This window comes from Oryza sativa, chromosome 2 (genome assembly GCF_034140825.1).
Source record: "Oryza sativa Japonica Group chromosome 2, ASM3414082v1".
Lineage (NCBI taxonomy): Eukaryota > Viridiplantae > Streptophyta > Magnoliopsida > Poales > Poaceae > Oryza > Oryza sativa.
The window spans coordinates 35,911,253-35,935,691 of NC_089036.1; the positions used below are offsets into that span (position 1 = coordinate 35,911,253).

The following is a 24,439-nucleotide window of genomic DNA, read 5'->3' on the forward strand; positions in this document are numbered from 1 at the left end:
CATCTCAAGAATTAGCTAATGTCAAATTAGTCTTTGATCAAGCAGAGAGATGCATGACTGGCTGAGTGAGCAAGCATGCTGGTTGGACGTACGCATGTTGTTGCCTAGACTTCTGGAAATGATTCTTGGATGCATGATAATTAAGAGAAACTTTAAGTTGAAAAGGTACTTTTATTATTCCAAAAAAAAGGTACTTTTAAGTAGAAGAGGTTAACTTTCATAGCAACTTGCAGCTGCGTGTGGTGTGGATGCCGGGTCAAATGTACGTTCATCTAACTAGCTACATACCCGGCTTGCTTCCGTGTTAGAAAGAAAACGGATGGATGTCCACCCGGGAGATTAGAATCTATCTTCAACGAATAATGTAGAAATGTCATCCAAACAAAAAAAATTCCACCTCATCTGTTCTTGTTGAGAATGGTTATATGTACTGTGCTGGAGTTTTAAAACTGTTAGATCATCTGAACTTTCATTCCATCTCTATTTTGTTTCTGGAGGAAAAATGGTGGCTTGAAAAAAAATGAAACGGAATTTTTGAAATATGTTATCATCATCTCAATTAGATGAGGTAAAAAAAATGGGATGAGGTGGAGGGAAAAAAATGTATAAATAGAGTGAAACAAAATTAAAAAAAGAGAAGAGAAAAACAAATGTAAAAATAGATTGAGATAAGAAAATTGAAAAATAGATGAGGTAAAAATGTAAAAAATATATTGAAATAAAAAAATTTAGATTGAAACAAAATTAAAAAAAGGGAAGGGCCCATCCGGGTTCGAACCGGAGACCTATTGATCTGCAGTCAATTGCTCTACCACTGAGCTATGGACCCTTGTATGGTCAGTTGTTGGATAGTAACTACATATTTAAGGAAAAATGGGGCCAGCCACATCAGACACAAGTGTGGTGGTTGGTGTGGACGCCTCGCCGCCGTTGTGCAAGAGAGTACGGCCGCCGCATCTTTTCCTTCCATCTTTCTGGTGTTCTCCACACAGCTAGTGTCATATTATCATTTTATTTCGCATGCAGCTGCTCATTTTAGTACTAGAGCCGAGTTTAGATCAAACTTTCAAACTTCCAACTTTTCTATCACATTAAAATTTTCCTGCACATACAAACTTCTAACTTTTCCGTCATATCGTTTCAATTTTAACTAAACTTTCAATTTTGACGTTAACTAAACACACCCTAGGAAACGACTCTCACCATCCTATCCCCTTCTGCCAGCTGAAAAGAGAGAAGGAAGAACACAAACTAAGCTAACTACCCAATCCATCCTAAGACGTAAACATTTAAAATATGTGACATTGTATAGCGAGAGGTTATAATTGATTAAGAAGAGAAAATAGATAGAAAAATCAAATAGGGGATAGTTGTGAGTTGTAACTAGTTCAGATGAAAGGGATAGGTTAAGAAATACCTTACATTTTAGAGAAAAAAAAGTTTCAAAAATAACTATATTTTGGAATGGAAAGAATAGTTTACACCATGCACCAATCATGCATCTGCTAAAGGAACTTGCGGCCTCATCTTTTCACTTATACTTATGCTTATCAGTCAAAATTTGAAATTTCAATCTTAAATTTTAAGTTGATTTTAAGGTTTTTTCATCGAAGTTTATTTTTCAGCCTTTGCTTTTACATAGATAAGAGTACGTATATAAAATTTTTGTTCACTTTTTTTTTTTGTAAATATACCGTTTCGCGATGGGTCTGATGATATATCCAAAGTATGTATAGCCTATATCCAATCCAACACGAGGTCGGTCGGTCGGTCGGTCCGGTGGTCACATAGTGCGGCACCGGCAGCAGCATTACAATCTCTCTCGTGTCTCGTGCATCCAGTTGACAAACGCAAGAACAGGCCAGCCAAACTAATTGACTCTTTATCACCTCTATCTTTCACTGTTTACTTGTAATAGAATGTACTTGAACTTGACATTGCCGTCCTCCCTTGTGTTTAGTTAGTACAGAGGAGGCATAGATAGATAGCATTGGCTTGACAGACTGCGATTGATGTGTGTCCATTATTCTTCATTTCTTCTACCTTGACAACTGCTTGACAGTTGACAAAACATTGCTCCTTGCTCCTTGCTTCCATTTGTCGGATGATCAGATCACTGCATCCCATGGTTTTCAACCCAACCACCGTGTTCCTTTCTTTCGGAGCCCACAGGAACAAGCAACCTCCCTGCTTCTCTTCAGATGCATTCCTTTTGTCTTCTAACCAACACGAGCTCCAGTACCTAAGATATACTCCGTCCCAAAAAAAAAAAAAAAGTCAAACCCTAGGTATGAATCTGGACATGATATCCAGGGTTTGCCTTTTTTTTGGAACGGAGGAAGTAGTATATAACTAGTACTCTCTCGATTTTGCTTGCAATGTTTGACTATTCGTCTTATTTAAATTTTTTTTACAAATATACAAAACAAAAAGTTGTTCTTAAAATACTTTGGATAATAAAGTAAACCACAAAGAAAATAAATAATAATTCTAAAATTTTTTGAATAAGACGAATGGTCAAACAGTGCAACCAAAAACTCAAAATCCCAGGAGTACATAGTACAATGTTTTCCATGATAAAGATGCATCATGGCTAAACAAGTCCATAAACGCCACTGCAATACCATGGGCTATTCACCTTTCTTTTATTTTCTTGAGTTGATGAGCTCACTCAAGTCTGAACTGATACTACTTTTATAGCATCTTAAAAAGCTAAACTTAAGCAGTGTAGTAGTGCAAATTAAATGGACGATCTTCAGGTACCAACTCAATAATAAATCCCCAGGTTCTTTTTTCTTCCTCTATATAATATAATAGGGTACGATCCGGATCCTTCATTCTCATACAACACCGCAGATGCAGATGCAGCAGATTCACAGTACACCACCATAACATTCATATTCTAATACTTAGTATGTAGAGGAGTTCCTAACATAGCACTGACATATACCTCAGCATCCAGCAACATCATTTCTCAAACAACTCTCTTCCTCTTACACCTACAGCAAGTTAGCGCATCGCGTTGCATTGCATGCTACCAAGCGCACTCACGGGGATTCGGGGAATTCCGTCAGTCAGAGATAGATATATAGGTGGTGCTCCTTCCTTCCAGCAATAATACACATTACTCGCGAATAGAGTTGATGTCGATGTTTGGAGTTCTTGAGTCCATCTGCCTCATCAACCCAGCCGACCATCCACCCATCGTATGATGCGGCATGTTGTGATCTGGCAGTGCCATTGTGGGGGTCTCCTCCTCACCGCCAATTGGCTCTTCGTTATTCTCCGTCTCTTGCTCAGCTTTCGCTTTATTTTTCTTTGTCCCACCATACATGAAGCTCCCCACTATCACCTATTTCAACCAAAAAAAATATAAAACAAAATGCGTAAGAACCAAACCAAACAGATATACACAGAAAACAGTGCATAACCTACTCATAACTGGTTGGTTACTTTGATGGGCAAAAAAGCTGATACAGGGTAACAGACAAGATAAGCTGCCATGTACCCCTTTTATTCAGTTCAGATAACAGCCAAACCATATGACACCAAAAGACCGAGATTGGTTGGATAACATAGCATATACAAACATGACTACCTGAACAGTTCCAGCTGCTGTCAGGACTCCACCTACACTCCCACCAATAACCCTGTGGTCAGGGCCACACAGAGCTATGCAGAGGCCTCCACTCCGGGTTCGCGAACCACCTTCCTCTATCACCAAATATGATCCAGACAGGCACAGGATTTCAAATCGACCCTGCCAAACCAATGGTAAACATAAGGGCCTATAAAGAATTAAGCTAGGCACAACAAGACCTACATTGTAAACTATGACCTACATTGCAAGTTTGACCATGGATATGGCAATCTTTGACTGCTAAAAGAAGTTCTCTACAAAGATAACTATGGAGCAAAAGTTCATCTAAAAGCAGCATCAAAGCCTTTTACTCAATTGAGGAACTATGGAAAATCCAAAATGAATGGAGACAAGTTGATTACCATTTCTAATGCAGCTCAGCACATGCAATAAGTATGGGTCAAAAAGAGGGATAAGAGGTTTAGTTTACCATTCTGAGTCAAAAGCAGGATAAAGGATCTTTTGCTATACCCAAGAGTGAAACATGAGGACAAAAGCATGAATATGGAAGTCCCGGCTACAATAATACTAAGAATCAAACAGGCCTACAAGCAGCGTACCTCATATGTAACCACACCACCAGAGTTTGAATCCTGATGAAGGGTTGCTGTGGATACAGCTCCTGTCGCTGAGATGATGCACACTGCCCTTGGGCCCTGTTGTGAGAAGGACATTATCCTGGCAGCAACATCCTGCATGGGATAGGAAAGCTATACTCACAGAACAACAAGGCATATATAACAACATGAAAAACTGTTTTTCATTTCCAGAGACTAACAAAAAAGATCAGATCCACTGTAGTTTTGGATCTTAATTAGTTTTTTTTTTTAGAACTCATGTTAATTAGTTGGCATCCATCAGTTATCAGGCAAAGAATTGTAGTTCTTGCATAGGACTACTATGAGTTAAGACCACTGACTCCAAAAGATGAATCATCAACAGCTAAAAAGTACACCTTTGTAGGTTTGCACAACACACAGATGCTAGTGCAGCCTGAGACTACCAAATGATACTTAACTGTATATCCCAACTACCAGTTGTATACTGATGGGGGAAGCCACTACATGCCAATGATAGTGAAGTGATTTTTTTAATCAATAGACAAGAGTTTGGTACATGTAGCAGGTTAATGAAGCATCATTTATTCAACAACGTCATCAGTATTAGTTATTACAACTGAAATTATTGGAAATGTGTTGCACTCGCAATCCAAAAAATAGTTTTGACGACAATTTGAGGTACTACATTCAAGCTATCACGACTCACATAATCAGAAAATCGTTGCGTTGAATAATAACAGAAAGTTCAACAAAGGTTACAACAGCATGATTCTTAGCTATTAGTATCCTTTGTATAACTTAACTTACCTCTCCTGGTGAAATAATAATCACATGAGGAGTAAAACCTGTTCCAACAGAACCAAGAAACCATTTTCCTGAAGAACACATTACAGCATTTTATTAGATAGCAGGAACACAAAAAAACCCATTTCACGCATAAAAGAAAAGAAGAGGAACAAAAGCTAGCCATGCATAGTCAATAGAAGTTTCTGATGTTGATTCAAGTAGTAAATCAGATTTTAGGAGTACATATACTAGTATTATCAGTACACATACCCCACCAAGTTCCCAACAACACCATAATGAGCGGGCATTGTGTTTGCATGATAACAGCCGTGGCCTCCAAAGACAATAGTAGGTAAAAAACAACCAACTAAGCTGGACAGGATACCATTTTCACATCTGATCCAGATACCCAATAGCATATCTAAGCTTAAGTTCATGATATAAGCAAGGAAATACGTAACATAAAAAGGTGGTCAGAATGTTTGCAGATCTAACAAGCAATACTATCGTGCAAAATGTAAGGTAGCATGGAATCAAGAAGTTGACAAAATTCATTCAACAATCGGAAATCATCTACCACTAGTTTCTTAGTGCATTTCTGTTACCATATTAAACTACCCTTGCATTCGATCAATCATTACCATATAAACATACAACATGATCATGAAATTTGCTAGGTTGCAGGATCTCACCAAGAGAAGCCAACTGCTGCATCTTTCCAGACCCAGGTGGCCGCCCTCGGCCACGCTTCTCTGTAAGGGCACCAGACCCCGAACCCCCCGATCCTGCCCCCGACCCAAACCCTGAGCCTGGTGTGGTCACCATTGTACCCATCGCCGAGGTCGACGAGTGAGGCGTCGACGAAGACGGCGAGAGCCCCAGCGTGACCGCCCCATCAGGCTTATACTTCCTCGGCCTCCCCCGCTTCTTCTTCACCGGCTCATCCTGGCCAGCACCACTCCCCTGATCCCCTTTAGCATCCGCGCTCATTTCGACACCCATGCCAATGTCCATACCACCACCACCGCCACCACTGCCGTGCTGCGCGACAGGGGCTGAGGCATCAACATGGTGGTAACCCTGCCCAATGTGGGAACCCCCAATGTGAGGGGGCTGGAAAGGGTACCCCGCAGAGACTGCATCAAGATGCTGCCGATATCCACCGGGCGGCGGGCCGTGGAGCCCGGCCGGGTGCCCGGAGCCTCCCGGCACGCCAATGCCCCGGTGCTGCACATAGAAGGAGGAGAAGTTGGAGCCTGACGCCACTGTGGACTCCCTCCCATCCATTCATGGAATGGGAAGCTGCGCCACAGAGGAGGAAGGAGGAGGAACTCACGCGGCCACCCACAACCACAAGCACAACCAAGGTGGCAACTTTCCTTCACTATTCGAGATTAGATTCCTCCGAAAGCTATCGGAGGCGAAGCAAATGGACGCAAGAATATCAATCTCGGAGAGAGATCTCTTCTCCACCGACTCCCGAACACAAAAACCGCAGTTTGTTTGTTTTGTTTTTTTTCTCTCCTCGAGAAACGAGGCGAGATCAGATCGAGCAGCGACGGGAGATCTCGACTCTGAACAAGGCGGTGAAATCTCCAGGCAGCAAAAGATTGGAACCAAACGCGAGAAAGAGACGGGCAGAAAAAAAAACCCGATCTTTCGCAGGGAAAGAAGGGGCGAAAAGGATGGGATTTGCGCGAGGTCGAGAAGGGATGGATACACAGAGAGATAGAGTCTGCGGCGGCGGAGGCGGCGACGGCGGGCGGCGGCGGGATCCGAGAGGCGGTGGAGGGGGGAGAGGAGTGATCCAATCGAAATGGCGATGGATGGGGGAAATGGGAGATAGCTAAAACCCTAGCGGAGGGGGATCACAGGAGAGAGGAGCCCAAGAGAAGAGAAGAGAAGAGAGGAGAGGAGGGAGAGAGAGAGAGAGCAAGCATGTATGGTGAATGTCTCTATGTGTTGGAGGAGAGAGAGTGTTGTGTGTTTGTGTGTGAGGGATTCTTTGTGGAGCCAATATGGCAGATCTCATCAATGCAAGTGATATGCTGCCTTGTCCTAGGAGTGTCCTGAAATGATTTGTTGAGTATCGTAGTTTGGTCGAAGAGGGCTACGTTAGATATATGTATGTATATTGGATATGGTGTTCATTAAATTAGGTGGAATCGGACAAAAGTTTTATTGGCCAAGAAAATAGTGGATATCGTATTTGTCGGTTTATGTTATTACGTTGTTTTGTCCTATCGTACGGTTAGTTCGAATCAATGTCAAAATAAATAATCACTTGTTCGGTCTCCGTTTTTTATGCAACGTTAAGGTAGCGACAAAAACATCATTAAAACCTTCCAAGTTGAGATTCTCTAAGACTCGGAGATTGATGCCTATTGATTTGGTAAGACAGAGGCAATGATATAGTGATTCTTTCTATTAAGAGCATCGGCTACAACATTAGCTTTATCAGAGCGATACTGGATACCCAAATTTTAGTCTTTGATGAGCCGTTACTTTTTTTGGCTTGGTTTTATGTTTGGTTGGTTGATAAAATATTTCAAACTTTTTATGGCTGATATGGACTTCACACTTGTTACGATCAAAAGTGTTAGAGCATGAACTATGGTTGTCAGCTCCAAGTCATATGTTGGATAATTGGCTTTATGTGATCGTAATTGATGTGAAGTATAAGCAACCGCTTTGCTATCTTACATCAACCCACATACAATCTCATGGCGAGATGCATAAACTCAAAATTCATATATTAACGGGTATTTCAAGTGTTACGAGACTTTGTTTTTTTAAAAAATGTCTTATAGGATCACCAATGGTAGAATCTCGTCAAGTTGCCATCTAGAAATGGAAAGTGAAACAATATTTGAGTCGCAACAATCCTCTAGCAAGCTTAGTTTTAGAGTACCATTAATACCGATTTTATCAATTTTCTCAGATTTAATGTAATGTCTATGCTCATATTGCATTATATTCCATTGAAAGTGGTTAAAATGAAATATGAGAAAGAAAAAAGGTATCAGTGCAAAATTGTTTCTCACTTTTTTTAGTACAGTGGATCCGTGGATGTGACGGTCTATGCAAGAGTAGTGTGACGAAATATCTGCCACAAAGGATCATGGCCTTGACCGGGTAAGGAGAAAGAGACCGAGCTCTGCTGACGCGTCAGCTAAGTCGATAATAATTGGGTCGATAACCCCGGTGTATAGGTGAGCAATGCCATTATCATCGAGAGAGTATTTGCTTACATTTGTTCAACAACACCTGTTCAATCCAGATTTTGATTTGGGACAGTGAAAAATGCTCAAACTAAGGACCGAAAATACAATCAAAGATCTTTTTCTTTTTCTGAAAAAAGTGGCTACAATTAAACAGACAGAGCGGTCGGATATGATGAAATCGTCAATTTCTAAGTATTTGGATTTTTCTCTGTTTTCTTGGGACGGATCCAAAAGTTTTATTTCTCCCAAGAACTGATCACGTCACCATAACGTTCTCTTGTGTACTTGAGAGTTCACAGGGGCACCAATAATTCCAATGGAGTACAGCTTGATGCTGTACATGTGCCAGGGCAGTTTGGACATCTTGTCACTACTTCCAAGATTTATTTTGTACTAGACAAATAGCAACAAGACGAAGCACTATATGTTAGTATAATGCTGGAGTACCAAACAAGTCTAGCAAAGTTTTTATCTGTCCTAATTATACAAAGGACTGTCTATTCCAACCTGAAAACATTCAATAACATCTAAAAAAACTGGTGAAAAGTTCTTGTGTAGAGCACCATTTGTCAACGATGATTTGCTGGTCAGACAAGTTGCATAATTGTCGAGCAACACCAACAAAAGGATTCACACATGTGCCAAGTTTGCTGCAGATGTAGTTGTTTCATCCAAATAGCATGAAATAGCAAAAAATCTACTTCCAAATGCAACGATCTCACTTTAATATTTTAAAAGTGTTCGAGATGTTAATTCCAGGCTCTGCCACTACAAAGGTACTCTACAAACCAACGTATAGAAAAGAGTAACAAGCTCCAACTGAGTAGACTGCCAAGGCTAGATGGAATATGGTCACTTGACCAGAGCAAATGCACTCATCTGAGCATAGAACTTGTTCTCTTCCATCAAAACTATATCAACACTGGAGCACAGTTTAGCAATGGAACACAGATTGTAGGAAGTAAAACTCCCCAGTTACTTGTCGACCTCCATTGCTTGCGCAGCTTTGGCTTTTGTTAAGGCTGAAAGTTTTGTCTTCACCTTTTTCTTGCCAACCTTAAATTTGCCACCCTTCCTTTTCACATCACCATCTATCTGAATAAAAATGAAAAGAAAGCATTAAGAAGGATGCTGCAAACTTTTCTTAACCACAAAAAAAAAGAAGAATGTAGCAGTTTGCTATGTTCATATTTATATTCAAGTAAAAACACAAGACCAATCAACAGGAAGTGAAATTTGAGGAGCCAGATTGATCAAATTATTTTTTGAGAAAGCAGTAGGGAATGTAATCTCAAACAAGGCCTATATAACTGACTGACCCAAAGTAAATTATGAGCAGATTAAACAAGCTCTCGAAGACAAGCATATCCTCATCTAAGATTGTCATGTAGTTCAAGCACTATTTCTCTAGAGTACTTAAACTGGTGTGAGCAACCAGGTCACAGCATATCAGATGGCAAATATATATATTGTATACCGAAGATCATCAGGAGGTTTAACGAATAAAAGAGTCAACACCTGGTGCAAAAACAAAAGGAACTTGACAACACATGTTTGGAATTGCTAATAGGTAAACTTCAGAATATACGAGTAGATCGATGGGAAATAAAACCCAAGAAGTACAAACAGATCATATAATTGGATAGAACTCATGAGCAATCAGCTTGCTCAAATACACTCTCAAACACACCACCTACATTTCACTAGCACTAATAACTGTTTGTGATAGTAAAAACCAGCGGCTTGGAAGCAATTGAGGGTTTGAAGCCATAAAACAGTAAAAGACTGAAGCTAGTCCATAACCTAAACAGCTGCATTTAATTTCAGAAACTGCCTAATGAGTAAACCAGTGAGGCATAACAGGACTCCTGGAACTGCTTGGGATCTGTGAGCTCTTGAGATGTCTTGGAAAAGAAAGTGGCACATGGGAAATGAAATCGCTCCCAGAGCCTCATGAGAACGAACTACACTAACCATTTCACATGCCTCCTGTTATGTTTCTAAAGGGAAGCAAGCAGGGTTACACCGGTGTTGAGATTTTTGGATACCTGTGCCTAACATCCAATTTTGTGGATTCACTGTAAACTGACATATCCTTTTCTGTCACCCCTACAAAACAGGCTGATGACAGCACTGAACAAATTGAAAAGTATATGTGGACTAAAGATTCCTGTAGGTGCTGTACAAACCTCAGTGGGACAGAAGACAGAAAAATCAGACCCAGTCTGTAATAAATCTTTCAACTAGACTCTTATTCAGAATTCAAATTTCAAAGTCCTAGCTTACATCTTCCCTAACTCTCTGATAATTAGCGAATGCTGGTCCTGGCTATGCAATACAGTGGTTAGTTTCCACAAGAGCGGTCAATAGGTCGTGTGAATTATAGCAGAGATACAACTCCAACAAGCTTATAGCCACCAACAATAAGGTAAAACTAGTTTTTGGAAACTAAACTGCATGACATAGCATACTCAAACACGCATGCTAATTTAACAGATGAAGACCATCCAGTGTTACCAATCAGGAGCTGATCATACTAACTCAGCAAGAGAGGAACTACACAACAAATGATTCATCCATAGACAGAAAAGGAGATGTAGAAGAGGTTGATAGTACCTTCATCTTGGATTTCTTGGCCTGCAGCTTCTTGGCCAGTTTCTCCTTCGCCTCCTTTTCCCCTGCACACACACACATACAAGACAGCCACCATAATCCCAAATCAGATGCCTGGTTGGTGAAATCTACAAGGAGATGAGAGGAAAATCGACAAGGGAGCAGCCGGATGTATGATCTATCGGTGGTACTTTGGAGGTCGAACTCGTGCTGCTTCTTCCGCTTGGCGAGGTTGTTCTTCTTCGACATCTTCCTCGCCGCCAACCGCCGACGAAGCACAGCACAGCACGCAGCAACGAACAAACCCTAGCCGCGGCAGAGCCTCCATGGAGATGGGAGTCCTTTTAACTGGGCTGGAATTGGGCCTCCACTAATTCGGTCAAGGCCCAAACTGTCGTAAAGCAAAGCCCATCAAAGGCCCAGTTAAACAGTCATTAGACCTAACCCGGTGATTAGTGGTCAAAGCTGTCCGTCATTACGAGACGGAGACAGTGACGTGAGGGGACACGTGGCTCGGGCCGACCACTCCGATCAATCATGCCGGACACGTGGCGCGTGGCCAGGTGCCAGCGTGTCATTGCGCGGCCGCATCATTTCGTTTTTAAATATATGTTTTGGAACGAAATCATTCGATTTTTAAGCACCACCTCACCTCATTACCCGCGCTTTCCGCCCGGCAATTACACCAAGAAAAGGAGCAAAAGGAAAAAAAAAGTCTCTTTATCGGAGGCGTAACATCTACTTCTGCTGCTGCTGGTAAATACACTCTTCTCTGAGCTTCCTCAAGCTTCTGAAAACAGCAAGAGATTAAATTATCGTAATTTTAAGCATCCAAGGTGTTTGGTGCCAGTGCTCGAGGACTGGAGATGGAGACCCAGGAGGCGAAGAGAGCAGATGTGGCGGCGGCGCCGGCGACGGCGACCGGCGGTGAGGCCGTCAAACCGGCCGCCGGCGATGCTGGCGCAGTAACCAAGACGAGTAAGATTAGTTTCTTCAGCTTAGCTTTCTCTCTTTTTTTGCTCCAAGTTTCAGTCCTGCAGCAACTGTGACCCATTTTGTAGTGTTTCAGACTGAAGAAAATCTTGTTTAGAGTTCATTGGTCTGAGAAAATTGCCATCAGAGTTAGTAGTTGGAATTAGAGTAGTTACTTGCTGCCTTTGGTGCTAATCCTTATAGATGCAGCAGATGGACCTTCAGCACCAGCAGGCAAAGCTGCAACTCCAACGGGTTCGGTTGACAGAGGTACTACGTGCATAATTATTCTTCAAGTTTCAGTCAAGAAATTGCAATCTATGGAGTAAATGGCAGCAACAAATGAAATTAACTTGCAGACGCCATACTCGCAAACGTGGAGCTGGAGAGGAAACTGTCAATGATCAAGGCGTGGGAGGAGAGCGAGAAGAGCAAAGCGGAGAACAAGTAAGATAAGATAGCCTGAACTCAATCAAGCACTGTAATAAATTGCATTCTTGTCAATCCTGTAAATTATCATCGTGTCACATACTCATAAAAAATGGCATGTTTATCAGGGCTCAGAAGAAGATGTCATCCATACTCTCATGGGAGAACACGAGGAAGGCAGCTATAGAAGCAAAACTGCGAACACAAGAGGTCTGAATCTTCATATATCTCTTCTTGTCAAAGAGATAGTAGTTCATAGTTGCAGCAATGGCTGTGGCTTCCTGAACTGACTGACTGACTGACAATGTATTCCATGAATTGCAGGAGAAGCTGGAGAGGAAGAAGGCGGAGTACGCGGAGAAGATGAGGAACCAGGTAGCGGCGATCCACAAGGCGGCGGAGGAGAAGAGGGCGACGGTGGAGGCGACGCGGCACGAGGAGATAATCAAGTATGAGGAGATGGCCGCCAAGCACAGGTCCAAGGGGACTACACCCACCAAATTCCTCTCTTGTTTCGGCTCCTAGAACCACAAAAAACGCTCCTGCAGTGCAGTCTCCTGTCCTGTGTGCTGATGCTTCTGTGTGTTGATATGGTGATCAGTTTGCAGTTTTGGGCTTGTTTCTCTTCTTTAATCTTCTGTGTTGAAGTTCCGGATTTCATGGCTCTGTCATGCTGCTGCTGTGTTTTCCTTTTCGCTGAAGATGTGATCATCATGTTTGGTGAGTGTAAGCATACTCAAAACACTTGTAAACAGTCAGTCACATGTAAACATACCACCTTTTTTGTGAATTTTGCGCTTCCAGAGATTAAGAAAAAAAGCGTGCCAATTTGTTTTGTTGGTGCTTTGTATCATGTATGTGCATATTTGTATTCCATGACATGCAAGCAACATGACAACATGTACTTGTTGAACTCAAGTACGGGTAAGTAACAGTTAGGCACTTGACAGCAGCAGCAAGTGTTTGCTGATGTGGGAAGCAAACATGGAAGGACCAACCAATTACTAATAGTGAATGATTTGGAATAAGCACTGCAATTTGCAGGTACAACTGTAACAACAAGTGCATTCTTGAGTTTTCAACAAGATGAGCAATGGAAATGAAAGAAAAACAAGCAACATCAGAAGCGCTGCACAACAGCGAGTTGTTCTTCATGCAGTTCATTACTGAAGCAGAATCTCTTATATACAGCTGAGCAAAATTTCCTAGAACCAACCAACTACTGATCATCAAAATTCAAGTAGCACATTCACCAACTCTTGCACCTGATTCTATATATGTACTATGTATCTACTGAGAATAAACACTAGCACGGCATTAAGCCACTAACTATATAAAAAGGCATGTAATGTAAATATGTAAGAGCTGGACTAGTTGTTGATGCATGATGTTAAATCTTGTTGGCTTGCAGCACTAATCACTTTCCAGGTAGGTAGCTAACTACATCAACCAACAGTGAAGTAAATCATCCCTATACTGATCGGTGAAGTGATGGTAGTGAAGGATTTTGGTTTGCAAGTGCAGCGAATCGGCGAGCGACGGCTGCTCAGGTAGGGGGCAGCGCGTCGTAGAGGTCGTTGCCGCGGCGGGAGACGAGGGCGACGGCGAGCACGACGTCGATGGCGAACACGGTGGCGACCGTCGCGGCGAGGATCCAGACGCGCACCTTCCCCCAGAAGGCGGCGCGGCGCAGGCGGAGGGTGGCGGCATTGGGGCGGAGCTCGGCGGCGGCGGCCTCGACGAGCGCGGCAACGAGGCGCTTGGAGCGGGGGCTGAGGCCGCGGCCGCCGCGCAGCTCGGCGAGCGCGAGGCTGATCTGGTCCGGGAGGGGCTCCTCCTCCTCCTCATCGACCATAGCCGTAGCCTCGGCGGGCGCTGTGACCTGCACGATATAATCACAGCTGTCGAATTGTAAAATCCAAATTCGTAGACGCACTCGAATCGAGCAAATTCTGGAACAGAAACATCATTTCCAGTTGGAAACGACAAGTGGATTCAGAATCGAAGCAAACTGAACATAAAGGGAAACACAAATGAATCTGAAATGATTGGGGAGCAGAGAAACTGTAATCACACTGGAATCAAATCGAAGTTAAAAAAAAAACGCCCGATGCCATAAACCCAAACCAAAACCCAGAGCGTGAGCATTTCAAAATCCACCACCTCGGTGAGAGCGGAGTCGGCGGAAGCGGTGATGGCGTCATCCGGGTCCGGGGCGGCGGAGATGAGGGCGGCGGTGGTGGTGGTGGAGGAGGAGGAGTCGGCGGGGTCGGGGAGGTCGAGCAGCGGCGCGAGGTCGTCGGGGAAGGTGAAGTCGCCGTCGTGGAAGGCCAGGCACTTGGCGACCCCCTGGTGGTTGGTTGATCGAAAGGGAGAGGACAAGGTTTAGCGGTGGGCGATCGAGGAGGAGGTGAAGGGCGGGGAGGTTTGGTTACCTTGGAGTTGGCGGCGGCGGGGATCGGCGGCCTGGGGGTGGAGGAGGAGCCGACGGATGGCCGGGCGGAGGCGGAGGAGGAGCGGATGGAGGCGGGGCGCGGGGTGTGCACGGCGGCGGGAGACGGCTTCGCCATGGCTCCTCTCCTCTCCGTTGCTGCGCTTCTCTCTCTTTGTGGCTCCTTCCCTCATGAAGAGGAGAGAGGAGAGGGAGGAGGAAGGCAACTTGAATTGGGCCGCTTCCATCATTTGGGCCTCGCGAGCGAACCCAATTCCCAGCCCAGCCCACCTTAGAGAGAGGAGACAGAGACGGAGACAAATCGGTGGATGGGGCCCAAAACCGTCTCTTCCTCCTCCTTCGCCTTCTTCTCCCTTGGTTTTTCCCTCGTGACATCACGGACACCAGCGGCGATCCATCGGCGATCCACCGCGCGCGCTTCGATCGGCGACCGCCTCAGGTGAGCTCCGCGCTCCTCCCTAGCTCCACCCCCATGGTATTCCCCTCCCTTGGCCATGCCTCGAGAGTCGAGACGATCCAAGCGGATTCATCCACGCGAGTCTCAGATTCAGATGGCCTAATCGATCCACCATCGCATCGCATCGCAATTTCTTCTCTCATCTAACTCTTCTTCTTCTTCTTCTCTCCTTTGCCAGTTAGTTAGTTAAGTTTCCATGGCGGGGAGGCCCAGCATCCCGACCAACAGCTCCGCTCTCATCGCCATCATCGCCGACGAGGTACGCCACCCCAACATTAGCTTCATGTTTGCGCCCCAATCATACCACAACTCCTGAATAGCCCCAATCATACCATACCTCCTGAATTGCCGAATGCCCACTCTTGTCTTGTCATGTCTGCTAGCGATCCATTTACTTGCACTTGCAGGGATGGGATGCCTCAATCCATTCCTCCAACTAACTAGCTAATCACTGCACTTCTGTTGCATGTATGTATGTATGTATGTTATAAGGGAAACTGTTTTTCAATACCAGATGTGTGCATAATCTCCAGTCCTTCTCTAGTTGCTCAACTTGTTGCCTTATTACTACTTGTCCAATCACCCGAGTTTAGTAATTTTGTCACGCATTTTGCTAGCTATGGAATTGGAATACTACGGTTACAGGAAAGAAATAAAGTATAATGCATAGTGTTTTGTTCTATAATAACATGCCGATGGTCAATATGAGGAATGAAAGCTGGCTGTTGCTTAAGCAAAATTGTCTCAAGGACACTTGATACTTCCATTCTCACTTGCTTCACATGTACTCCTGAATTCCTGATCGGTTAATTCACAGTAGCAACCCATAGTTTCCAATCAGCATCGTTCAATGAGAACCAGAGGAGTAAACTGAAGCTCTTAATAAAGAACTGACACAAAACCGCATCCTACCTTTGTTAATAGAAAAATATGCAACACTCTTTTGTTGGTCTTGACATAAGCTGCTCTAAGAGTAGCCAGGTTCCCCAGTGTTTAATCATGATTATAGTCATCTGAAAGGAATATTCTGTTTCCTCCCCTGTGTTTGCAGGACACGGTCACTGGGTTTTTGTTGGCTGGAGTTGGCAATGTTGATCTGAGGAAAAAGACAAATTACCTTATTGTTGATAACAGTAATAACCTCAACTTTCTAACGTGCAAAGCTGTTTAATTTTTCCATCAATGTCAGGCTGCTTTTATTCTGACTATATATAAGGGGAACATCGCGTGACACTCTATTGATCATCTCATGTGCAAAAAACATATTATCATTACCCAATTGCATGTACCATTTTAAATCAATGTAAATCTATCTTTCCATTGTTAGTAGCTATTGGCTTATTGCTGTTTAGTGTTTTACCACAATACAGAGGATGCACTGTGTCAAATGATCTTTCTTCATGATTAAAATTCATTTTTTGGAAATCTGTCAATGTAGTAGTGGTGCCTATTTTGGTCAGGGATGTCAAACTTCTAGAAGGTTGGACTGACCCTGTGAATTTCTTGCTTACTAGAGCAATATAGACATGTTTTGCATTTCGGTTTGGTAACTGGTTTTTTTTTTTAACAGTAATGAAGAAAGTTGGATCTTGCATCTCAGTGGCAATTGATTTCTTATTTCAGGACATAAATAGCATCCCTGAACTTATGGTTCATTGTTATGTTATCCTTGTTGATTATATTATGTAACCATACTTCCTATATGCTATGTTAAATTAGTACTCCATAGACTTCATACCAATGAGTTTTACCATGACATGTTACAGAAACAACAGTCAAACAAATCGAAGATGCATTTAAGGAATTCACTACAAGGGAGGACATTGCAATTGTTCTCATCAGCCAATATGTAAGTATCTTGATTGTATACATCCAGCTATTTCTTCTTCTGTTTGTTAAGATGATCAATGATCATCTTATCACTTATCCAGGTCTTATAAAATGAGAATGGCAAAGCAAGATTTTCTCAATTCTAGACTCAGATTCAATTATGTGTCTTTGGTTGATAGTTGGCCTTCTTTTGTTGGAGTGTTTTACATCTCCGGAGTTCTCAATATGGCATGTGGCAGGAGCATAGCCAACAAAGTTGTATAATAACAACGATATCAATGTTAATTTTTTGTTTTTGTCTGTTTTATCATCCAGTTTACTGATATGCTTACATATCAGTAAAGCCAAACTGTAGCATGCTAAGGTGCTTATAGAACGTTGTAAAGCCAAACTATAGCTCTAGCTAGCCTTAAAGCTAGAATGTTAGATCTAACTAGTCAAGGCACTTGTTCAGTCCTATTTACAGAGTTGTGGCTAGACATGTAGTGTTAACAGCAATGGGTGTAGAAACATTTGTTCAACATGACACCTGATTCAGAAGAAATAGAAAATAGTCAGTTCCACAGAATTAAGGTTCCTACAGCTCTGCAAGCCTTCGTAGTTGTAGTCCTTAGGAAATTTTGTGCAGCCTAAAATGGTCATCCGTTGTAGACAAATCCTGATTGTTTTCTGTTTTTCATTTGACAGGTTGCGAACATGATAAGGTTCCTGGTGGATAGCTACAACAGGCCCGTTCCTGCTATATTGGAGATCCCATCCAAGGATCATCCGTATGACCCAGCACACGATTCTGTTCTTTCTCGCGTGAAGTACCTGTTTTCTGCTGAATCGGTGGCATCAGATAGGCGATAAAAACTGTTTGTGTTATGCAACATGGGCATCCTACTTTGTGTGTAACATTTACCCTTTGAAACTGCTCAATTTATGCCTATTATTGTAAACTCCATTTTTGTGTGAATAATGAGAGGGACGATCGGGCAGATGAACTACAACAAAATAAAGACACGATGAATTCATGTAGCTCCTTTTGTGTATGACTCTGGTGTTCACAAACGGACATATTGTATGTCGATGTTGATAAACGATGATTTTCATTTGTGGTAATTATATGTGTCCATCTATTTACTGCTAGGCATGTAAGTGCTTTTGTCTTTCAGCGTGTAAATACGGCATTGACAAGAGGCTAATGGTCATATTGACCAAAGTTTGCCAGTGAGAAAAAAATCTGCCCGTCTCAACAGAATAGATTTTCAACAGCTTAGATGACTAGGCGCGTGTTTTGAAGCAAAATTGCAGTGCAGAAGAGAAGTTGACGTTTGAGAGCAGAATATTCAGATTGCATAAATATATGTCCAGGCTTATAATCTGGAACTAAAAGTTCCAGTTGGAGATGAAACAAGAGATTAAAACATGGTTAATCACATAAAAAAAAGGAACCAGCATTTTCGTAACAGTCAGCATGCCTTGAAGCGTTTGAAACTAGAGTATTACATCACAAAGAAGAAAAGGAACCGAAATATTCAGAACATTCAGCATATATTATTACCACACAGCGAATCACAGTTTTGCTTTGCACCGAGTAAAATTAAGACCGGAAGTGAATTACATGAGGCGACACCATCACCAATCCCTCTGTAATTTGCTTCCTCAGCAGCTCCTGCTCCTCGATGGTCTGCGGATACCATGACGGAGCAACCTTGATCTTGGGATCCAAGTCTTCGCAGCACTCGAGCAACTTCCTGTCGTACAGGGATACATCCTCTAGGTTAACAGCAGCTTCCATGATGTGCCTGATGTATCCAAGGAAGTTGTCATTTGGTTGGAAACCATAGATTGTGAGTTTAGTCAGGTTGTAATGCCTGAAACCATCAGGTGCAGATGACTCCCACTCCACGTTTGCTTTTTCAGAGTAACCCTGTTCTTCCCGTTCCACCTTGTCGGTCTGCATCCCACACCAATGGTCCCAAACCGTGACGCGCATCTCCTTCAGGGAGGGTGCTGCCTCGAGAAAGAAGCATGTCCAAGAAATATCACATTCTTCTGGGAGTTCATCCAGATTCAGAACTTGCAGATTCCGAAGAACAGGCGCCAACAGTTTCGGGCACTCTGGCTGAACCCAAATCTGCAATACATACCAGCAATAAAGGATGTAGATTAAGTTGAGAATGAGGGACAAATAACCTGAGAGAGAGAGAGAGAGAGAGAGAGAGAGAGAGAGAGAGAGAGAGAGAGTCTTGGTTAAACTAATTACCTTTTCACTTCCGAAGTTGAGGTACAGGTCGCTTATGTTGGGGACATTAGCAAGGAAGTGACTTAACCTGATAACCTCCTGATATCTCATGGCTACATTAGTGAGGCTTAGGCTTGAAAGCAGCGGGACATTGCCAAAAGACAAAGGTTCATGGGGACAGACCCACAAACTAAAATCCAGATGTTTGAGGTTTGGTAAGTAGTTGAGCTCGACTAATTCTAAACTTGCATGATAGATATCAAGCTCAACAAGTCGTGGGTGCTCCACCTGTAGCTGCAACACGCTATCCTCTGTTTCACAGAATGACAAACGGAGATACTCTAACAGTTTGCATGTGGCGATGATATTCGGAATGTCAGTTTCACCAAGCTTCAAGTTGCGTAGGTAGAGACGCGTAAGGCCAGCGAATGCATCGGTACAGGCACCGAAAAATCTCATGAGTTGCTTCCCATTGTGGCGGAGATCATAAGTAGAGTAATGTTCCGGCTTCTTCTCTGGCAGAATAATGAACTCGACGCTGTCGAGGAGGTTGTTGGTGGCCATGGCTCGGGCGACAGCTTTGCCAATGGTGAGACAATCATAGTATTTCAAGTAGAAACAAACGCTGAGATGGCGAAGGGGGATATCCTGTCTTCTGAAATTGAGAATGTTGTCTGTTGCATCGGCGACAGCAGCGTTCATCGGGATTGTATCCTTCAAGGTGGCATAACCGCAGTCGGGCACGAAGGAATCAACGCTAATTTGGAATCGCGAGAGCATGTGGCGGAGGTGGATCGTCCTCTTGGAAAGGAGGCAGGTTCTGACAGCATCGGGGGTGTTGAGACGGTCAAGGATGTTGAGCAGCAGATCATCAGGTAGCTTGGTGGACCTATCCACTACTAGTTGGGGGTTATTGTGAGCTGCTGATTTCTTCTGCATCAATCAATATAATTGCAAAACGAAATTAATTAGTGCATGCATACATATCCAAGAGAATACAGATAGAGAAATGCAAAAGGAAGGAAACAATAGTAGATGAATAAAAGGCTAGTTAGGCGGCTTACATTGCGGTTATGGCAACTACCCTTCTTATTCTTCATGATGGTATGGTGGTTAATTCCAACGAGGTGTAAAGTAGCTTGGCTGATGGATTCGATTTCTTAATTGGTTGTTTAATATTGCAGCAGCGCTTATATATGCTTAATTGTTTGCGATGAATATATAAAGAGGAGGAGAAGGACGGTGACCTCGACTGCCAACTAGTCCTCCGTCCGTCTCCTAAACGAAACGAAGGAGAAGAATTTCCATGTTTGTTAGATTGAGTCCTTTACAGATTTTTCTTTTTGGGAACAAGTCCATTACAGATTTAAAAGGCTACTCTTAGATCAAAGGTAAAAGCTTCTTACTGTTTGTATGAACTATCTTTGTGTTTTCCCCCGTTGAAGAATTTAGTTGGTGAAAACAGATCTTCTTACTGTTTGTATGAAGTAGCATTCCAGGTTTGTAGACTGCCGGTTCATATTGAAAACAAATCTCCATTCTCTAAACACATCTGAGAGTGTTTTTTGTTTATTGCTTGCCAAAGCCAGGAGCAAGAACCAGGCAAATCTCAACTTTCCCTTAGGATTTATCTCTAAGTAGGACAATACACATTACAAACCTGGAATGGACAATACACAGTTTTTACCCGGAGGTAGTACCATTCACTAATTCTAAAGGTCTTAAAAAAGTGAGAGTGCGATGGCAGGTGAAAATTAACAACCCCATACTAAGCTTAAATAGTGGGGTAAATAGTAACCGTAGGGGAAAGGATAAACGAATATATTTTTTCACTGCACCAAAAGAATATCAGAATATTCAGAACATTCACATACATTACTCCAGTTACTGGTCCGAAACCAAGTTGCAGGAAACACGATGAGTGAAAAAAAAGAACCCGAATATTCAGAAAACTCAATATGTATTACTGTATAGCAAAACCAAGATTTACATTTTTGCGCATAGTAAATTCAGATTTAAGACCGGAAGCGAATTATATCAGAGGAAGCAATCCCGAATCCCTCTGTAATTTTCCTCCTCACCAACTCCTGCTGCTTGATGGTCCGCGGAAATCTTGACAGAGCAACTTTGATCTTGATCTTGGGATCAAGGTCACTGCAGCAATCAGAGAACCTCCTGTCGTACAGGGATATCCTCACTAGGTTAACCGCGGCTTCCATCATGCACCTGATGTATCCAACGAAGTTGTCATCAGGTTGAAAACCGTAGATGATGAGCTTAACCAGATTGTGATGCTTGAAACCATCAGGTTGTGAGCTTTGCCACTCCACGTTTGTTTTGTCACGGTAACCCAGTTCTTCCCCGTTCCACGCTGTCAGTCTCCATGTCACACCAATGGTCCCAAACTGTGATGGACATCTTCAGGTTAGGCGCTGCCTCGAGGAAGAATCTTGTCCAAGCTATATCACATCCCTCGGGGAGTCTATCCAGATTCAAAACCCGCAGTTTCTGGAGAACAGGCGCCAGAAGTTTTGGGCACTCTGGCTTAACCCAAATCTGCAAATACAAGTAATAAAAAAAAAAGGAAGAATGTGGTTTTAAGTTAATTAAGAATGAGGAACAAATAACCTGACCTGACAAAGATGCTTGGCTTGCTTAAAGTAATTATTATTACCTTTTCACTTGCGAAGCTGAGGTGCAGGTTGCTTATGTTGGGGACATTAGCAAGGAAGTGACTTAACCTGAAAACCTTCTGATATCCCGCGCTTACATTGTTGAGGCTTAGGCTTGAAAGCATTGGGACGTTGCCAAAAGACAAGGGTTCTCCGGGAGAGACCCACATACCAAAAACCAGCCGCTTGAGGTTGGGTAGAGATTTGAGGTCGACTAGGTGGAAACCTGCATCGTAAATGTCAAGCTCAACAAGCCGCGGGTGTTCCAGCTGCAGCTGCAACACGCTATCCTCTGAATCACACACCGACATGCACAGATACTGCAGCCGTTTGCATGTGGAGAGGATGTTGGGAATGTCAGCTTCAGCAAGCCTCAAGTTCTGGATGAAGAGCTGTGTAAGGCCGGCGAATGCATCAAGATAAGAACCAAGAAAGGTCATGAACTGCTTCCCATTACGGCGGAAATCATCAACGGTGTAACACTCTGGCTGCAGCTCCGTCAAGATGATGAACTCGACGCTGTCGATTTGGTTGTAGGTGGCCATGGCTTGGGAAACAGCTTTGCCGATGGTGAGACAGTCGTAGTATTTCAAGTAGAAACATATGCTGAGTCGGTGAAGAGGGACGTCTTGGCTTCTGAAACTGAGGACATTGTCTGTTGCATCAGCCACGGCGCTGTTGGCCTGAATAAGACGAGGCAAAGAGACAAAACGAGAACCGTTGAAGAAGGAACCAGCACGTCGGGGGTGTTGAGACGGTCCAGGATGTTGAGCAGGACATCGTCAGGTAACTTAGAGAGCCTATCCACTGGTAGTGGTAGGGAACCAGTGGATGCTGCTGATTTCTGCATCGATTGCAAATTGCGGAAACTAAATATATTAGTGGCAGGCACCAGGCAGCGAACCAATGTAGTATAACTTACGAACAAAACACAAAACAAATAACGTAAATGTAAACTAAACTAAATTGATGTTTTTACAGCACATAACAATAATAATAAATAGTTTAGAAGTAGTTTATCAGAGACAGCATAGCAACATCCATGGATCTGACAGACAGGCGAGAGAGATGCAGATGGAAGAAGATAGGAGGCGGCGGCGGCTTACGTTGCGGTTGCGGCGACTTCCCTTCTTGTTCTTCATGGATGACCTGAAGCGGGCGCTGGTGGATGAGATCGGAATCAGATGTGTTGGCGATCTTCTTGTGTTTCTTCTATACTAGTAGATATATAAATATGGATGAAGGCGCTCGGTCGGCCGGGCCGGATCCTATGCGAAATTGGCTCTCGGACATCGAAATCCCCCACTCCCTTTTCGACTGCTATTTCGGCAAGTCATATCAAGAAACTCCATTGTGGAGAAGAACAAGATCAGAATCAGACCAGATCGCCGTTCGCCGTTAGCGGCGGCGTGCGTTGCCGATGGCGATGGGATTTAGGGTTTTTCGGCCTCTCGGGGACGACGGCCTAGTACACTTTGCTGGGCCGCCGATATAAATGGGCCCACTCATCCTTTCTCCCTCAGCTATGGGGAAAAGTACACCGAAGGTCCCACAACTTGTCATCGGGTTACAAAATCGTCCCCAAACCGCAAAACAAAATACTAAGATACTGGAGGTCCCTCAATTAGCAAAACCGTTCGCTTGAGATCCTATGTGGTTTTGACCCCGGTTTTGTCTGACGTTGCGGATGAGTTAGCGTGGACCCCACCTGTCAGCATTGCCACATCAATCTTCTCTCTCTTTTCCTCTCTTCTCTATTCTTTCTCATCCTCATCTCTCTCTCTCTCCTCTCCGACAGCGAGTCTGTGAGGTGGGAGAGGAGGAGGGCGTCGGCGACCGGCGACGCGGCGGCGGAGGAAGGGGCGGCGCGCGGGCGGCTGAGGGCGGAGCGGCGACGCGGCGGCGGGGGAAGGGGCGGCGCGCGGGCAGCGGGGGAGGGGCGGCGACCGAGAGGAGTTCAGCCGCACTCTCGCCGAGCGCCTCGTCCTCGACATCGAGAAGGTGATGTGCCAGCTCGACGCTCTCCCTTCTAGGCTAATGCCCCCCGTGCCGCCGGCGCCACCTTCGGTTTCAGCGGGAGCACCTCGTGCTCCTCCTCCGCATGGACCTTCCCCATCGCCGCCGCCACCGCTGGCGGCCGCCGTTGAGGCACCGCCCTCCTCCTCTCCCGCCGCCCACGCGCTGCTCGTCCGTCGGCCGCGCGTCGCCCCTCCCACGCCGCCCGCGCGCCGCCCCTTCCCCCGCCGCCGCATCGCCGCTCCGCCCTCGGCCGTCGGCGCGCCGCGCCTCCCCTGGCTGCCCGCGCGCCGCCCCTTCCCCACCGCCGCGTCGCCGGCCGCCGGCCGCCTGTCGCCGACGCCCTCCTCCTCTCACGCCGCCCGCGCGCTGCTTGTCCGCCGGCCGCGCACCGCCCCTCCCCCGCCGCTCGCAATCGCAGAGAATGGAGAGATAGAAAGATGAGATGGGAGAGAAGAGAGGAAAAGAGAGAGAAGGCTGACGTGGCAATGCTGACAGGTGGGGCCCACGCTGACTCACCCACCACGTCAGACAAAACCGGGGTCAAAACCACCAGAG

The 24,439-nt window shown here is 44.3% G+C and overlaps 7 protein-coding genes, 1 non-coding gene and 1 pseudogene across 17 annotated transcripts; 3 read left to right on the plus strand and 6 right to left on the minus strand.

The window, feature by feature from the left end:
• Window positions 1-757: 757 nt before the first annotated feature.
• On the minus strand, window positions 758-829 carry TRNAC-GCA (transfer RNA cysteine (anticodon GCA)). The gene has a single exon. It is a non-coding gene; the product is annotated as a tRNA-Cys (tRNA).
• A 1,931-nt stretch (window positions 830-2,760) lies between these two features.
• On the minus strand, window positions 2,761-6,900 carry LOC4331204 (AT-hook motif nuclear-localized protein 9). The gene is made up of 5 exons (XM_015772019.2): window positions 5,679-6,900; window positions 5,008-5,075; window positions 4,201-4,332; window positions 3,599-3,760; window positions 2,761-3,352 (listed from the first exon to the last, which is right to left on the minus strand). The coding sequence occupies exons 1-5, from the start codon at window positions 6,271-6,273 to the stop codon at window positions 3,125-3,127; spliced, it is 1,185 nt and encodes a 394-aa protein (XP_015627505.1). The 5' UTR covers window positions 6,274-6,900; the 3' UTR covers window positions 2,761-3,124.
• Window positions 6,901-8,908: 2,008 nt separating this feature from the next.
• LOC4331205 (uncharacterized) lies at window positions 8,909-11,137 on the minus strand. Its single transcript, XM_015768131.3, has 3 exons — window positions 11,015-11,137; window positions 10,827-10,888; window positions 8,909-9,305 (listed from the first exon to the last, which is right to left on the minus strand). The coding sequence occupies exons 1-3, from the start codon at window positions 11,070-11,072 to the stop codon at window positions 9,186-9,188; spliced, it is 240 nt and encodes a 79-aa protein (XP_015623617.1). The 5' UTR covers window positions 11,073-11,137; the 3' UTR covers window positions 8,909-9,185.
• A 317-nt stretch (window positions 11,138-11,454) lies between these two features.
• On the plus strand, window positions 11,455-13,077 carry LOC4331206 (remorin). 9 transcript variants are annotated; one of them, XM_015768236.3, is made up of 6 exons: window positions 11,455-11,579; window positions 11,674-11,801; window positions 12,000-12,065; window positions 12,155-12,242; window positions 12,353-12,434; window positions 12,549-13,077. In XM_015768236.3, the coding sequence occupies exons 2-6, from the start codon at window positions 11,690-11,692 to the stop codon at window positions 12,747-12,749; spliced, it is 549 nt and encodes a 182-aa protein (XP_015623722.1). In that variant the 5' UTR covers window positions 11,455-11,579; window positions 11,674-11,689; the 3' UTR covers window positions 12,750-13,077. The 9 variants fall into 9 exon arrangements, with proteins under 9 accessions (XP_015623722.1, XP_015623724.1, XP_015623726.1 ...); XM_015768238.3 differs by having other exon boundaries at window positions 12,006-12,065; XM_015768240.3 differs by having other exon boundaries at window positions 12,009-12,065.
• A 247-nt stretch (window positions 13,078-13,324) lies between these two features.
• Window positions 13,325-14,847, minus strand: LOC107277231 (uncharacterized). The gene is made up of 3 exons (XM_015768233.3): window positions 14,660-14,847; window positions 14,388-14,573; window positions 13,325-14,106 (listed from the first exon to the last, which is right to left on the minus strand). Exons 1-3 carry the CDS (start codon window positions 14,792-14,794, stop codon window positions 13,771-13,773), a joined length of 657 nt encoding a protein of 218 aa, XP_015623719.1. The 5' UTR covers window positions 14,795-14,847; the 3' UTR covers window positions 13,325-13,770.
• A 185-nt stretch (window positions 14,848-15,032) lies between these two features.
• LOC4331207 (V-type proton ATPase subunit F) lies at window positions 15,033-18,067 on the plus strand. The gene is made up of 5 exons (XM_015767980.3): window positions 15,033-15,115; window positions 15,312-15,392; window positions 16,185-16,266; window positions 16,900-16,982; window positions 17,651-18,067. Exons 2-5 carry the CDS (start codon window positions 15,330-15,332, stop codon window positions 17,813-17,815), a joined length of 393 nt encoding a protein of 130 aa, XP_015623466.1. The 5' UTR covers window positions 15,033-15,115; window positions 15,312-15,329; the 3' UTR covers window positions 17,816-18,067.
• A 413-nt stretch (window positions 18,068-18,480) lies between these two features.
• LOC107280115 (uncharacterized) lies at window positions 18,481-20,518 on the minus strand. 2 transcript variants are annotated; one of them, XM_066307406.1, is made up of 3 exons: window positions 20,258-20,518; window positions 19,215-20,123; window positions 18,481-19,085 (listed from the first exon to the last, which is right to left on the minus strand). In XM_066307406.1, exons 1-3 carry the CDS (start codon window positions 20,291-20,293, stop codon window positions 18,549-18,551), a joined length of 1,482 nt encoding a protein of 493 aa, XP_066163503.1. In that variant the 5' UTR covers window positions 20,294-20,518; the 3' UTR covers window positions 18,481-18,548. The 2 variants fall into 2 exon arrangements, with proteins under 2 accessions (XP_066163503.1, XP_025878794.2); XM_026023009.2 differs by having other exon boundaries at window positions 19,215-20,126.
• Window positions 20,519-21,005: 487 nt separating this feature from the next.
• Window positions 21,006-23,332, minus strand: LOC4331208 (uncharacterized; annotated as a pseudogene).
• Window positions 23,333-23,902: 570 nt separating this feature from the next.
• LOC136355301 (uncharacterized) lies at window positions 23,903-24,325 on the plus strand. The gene has a single exon (XM_066307690.1). The coding sequence runs from the start codon at window positions 23,903-23,905 to the stop codon at window positions 24,323-24,325; it is 423 nt and encodes a 140-aa protein (XP_066163787.1).
• The last annotated feature ends 114 nt before the right edge of the window (window positions 24,326-24,439 follow it).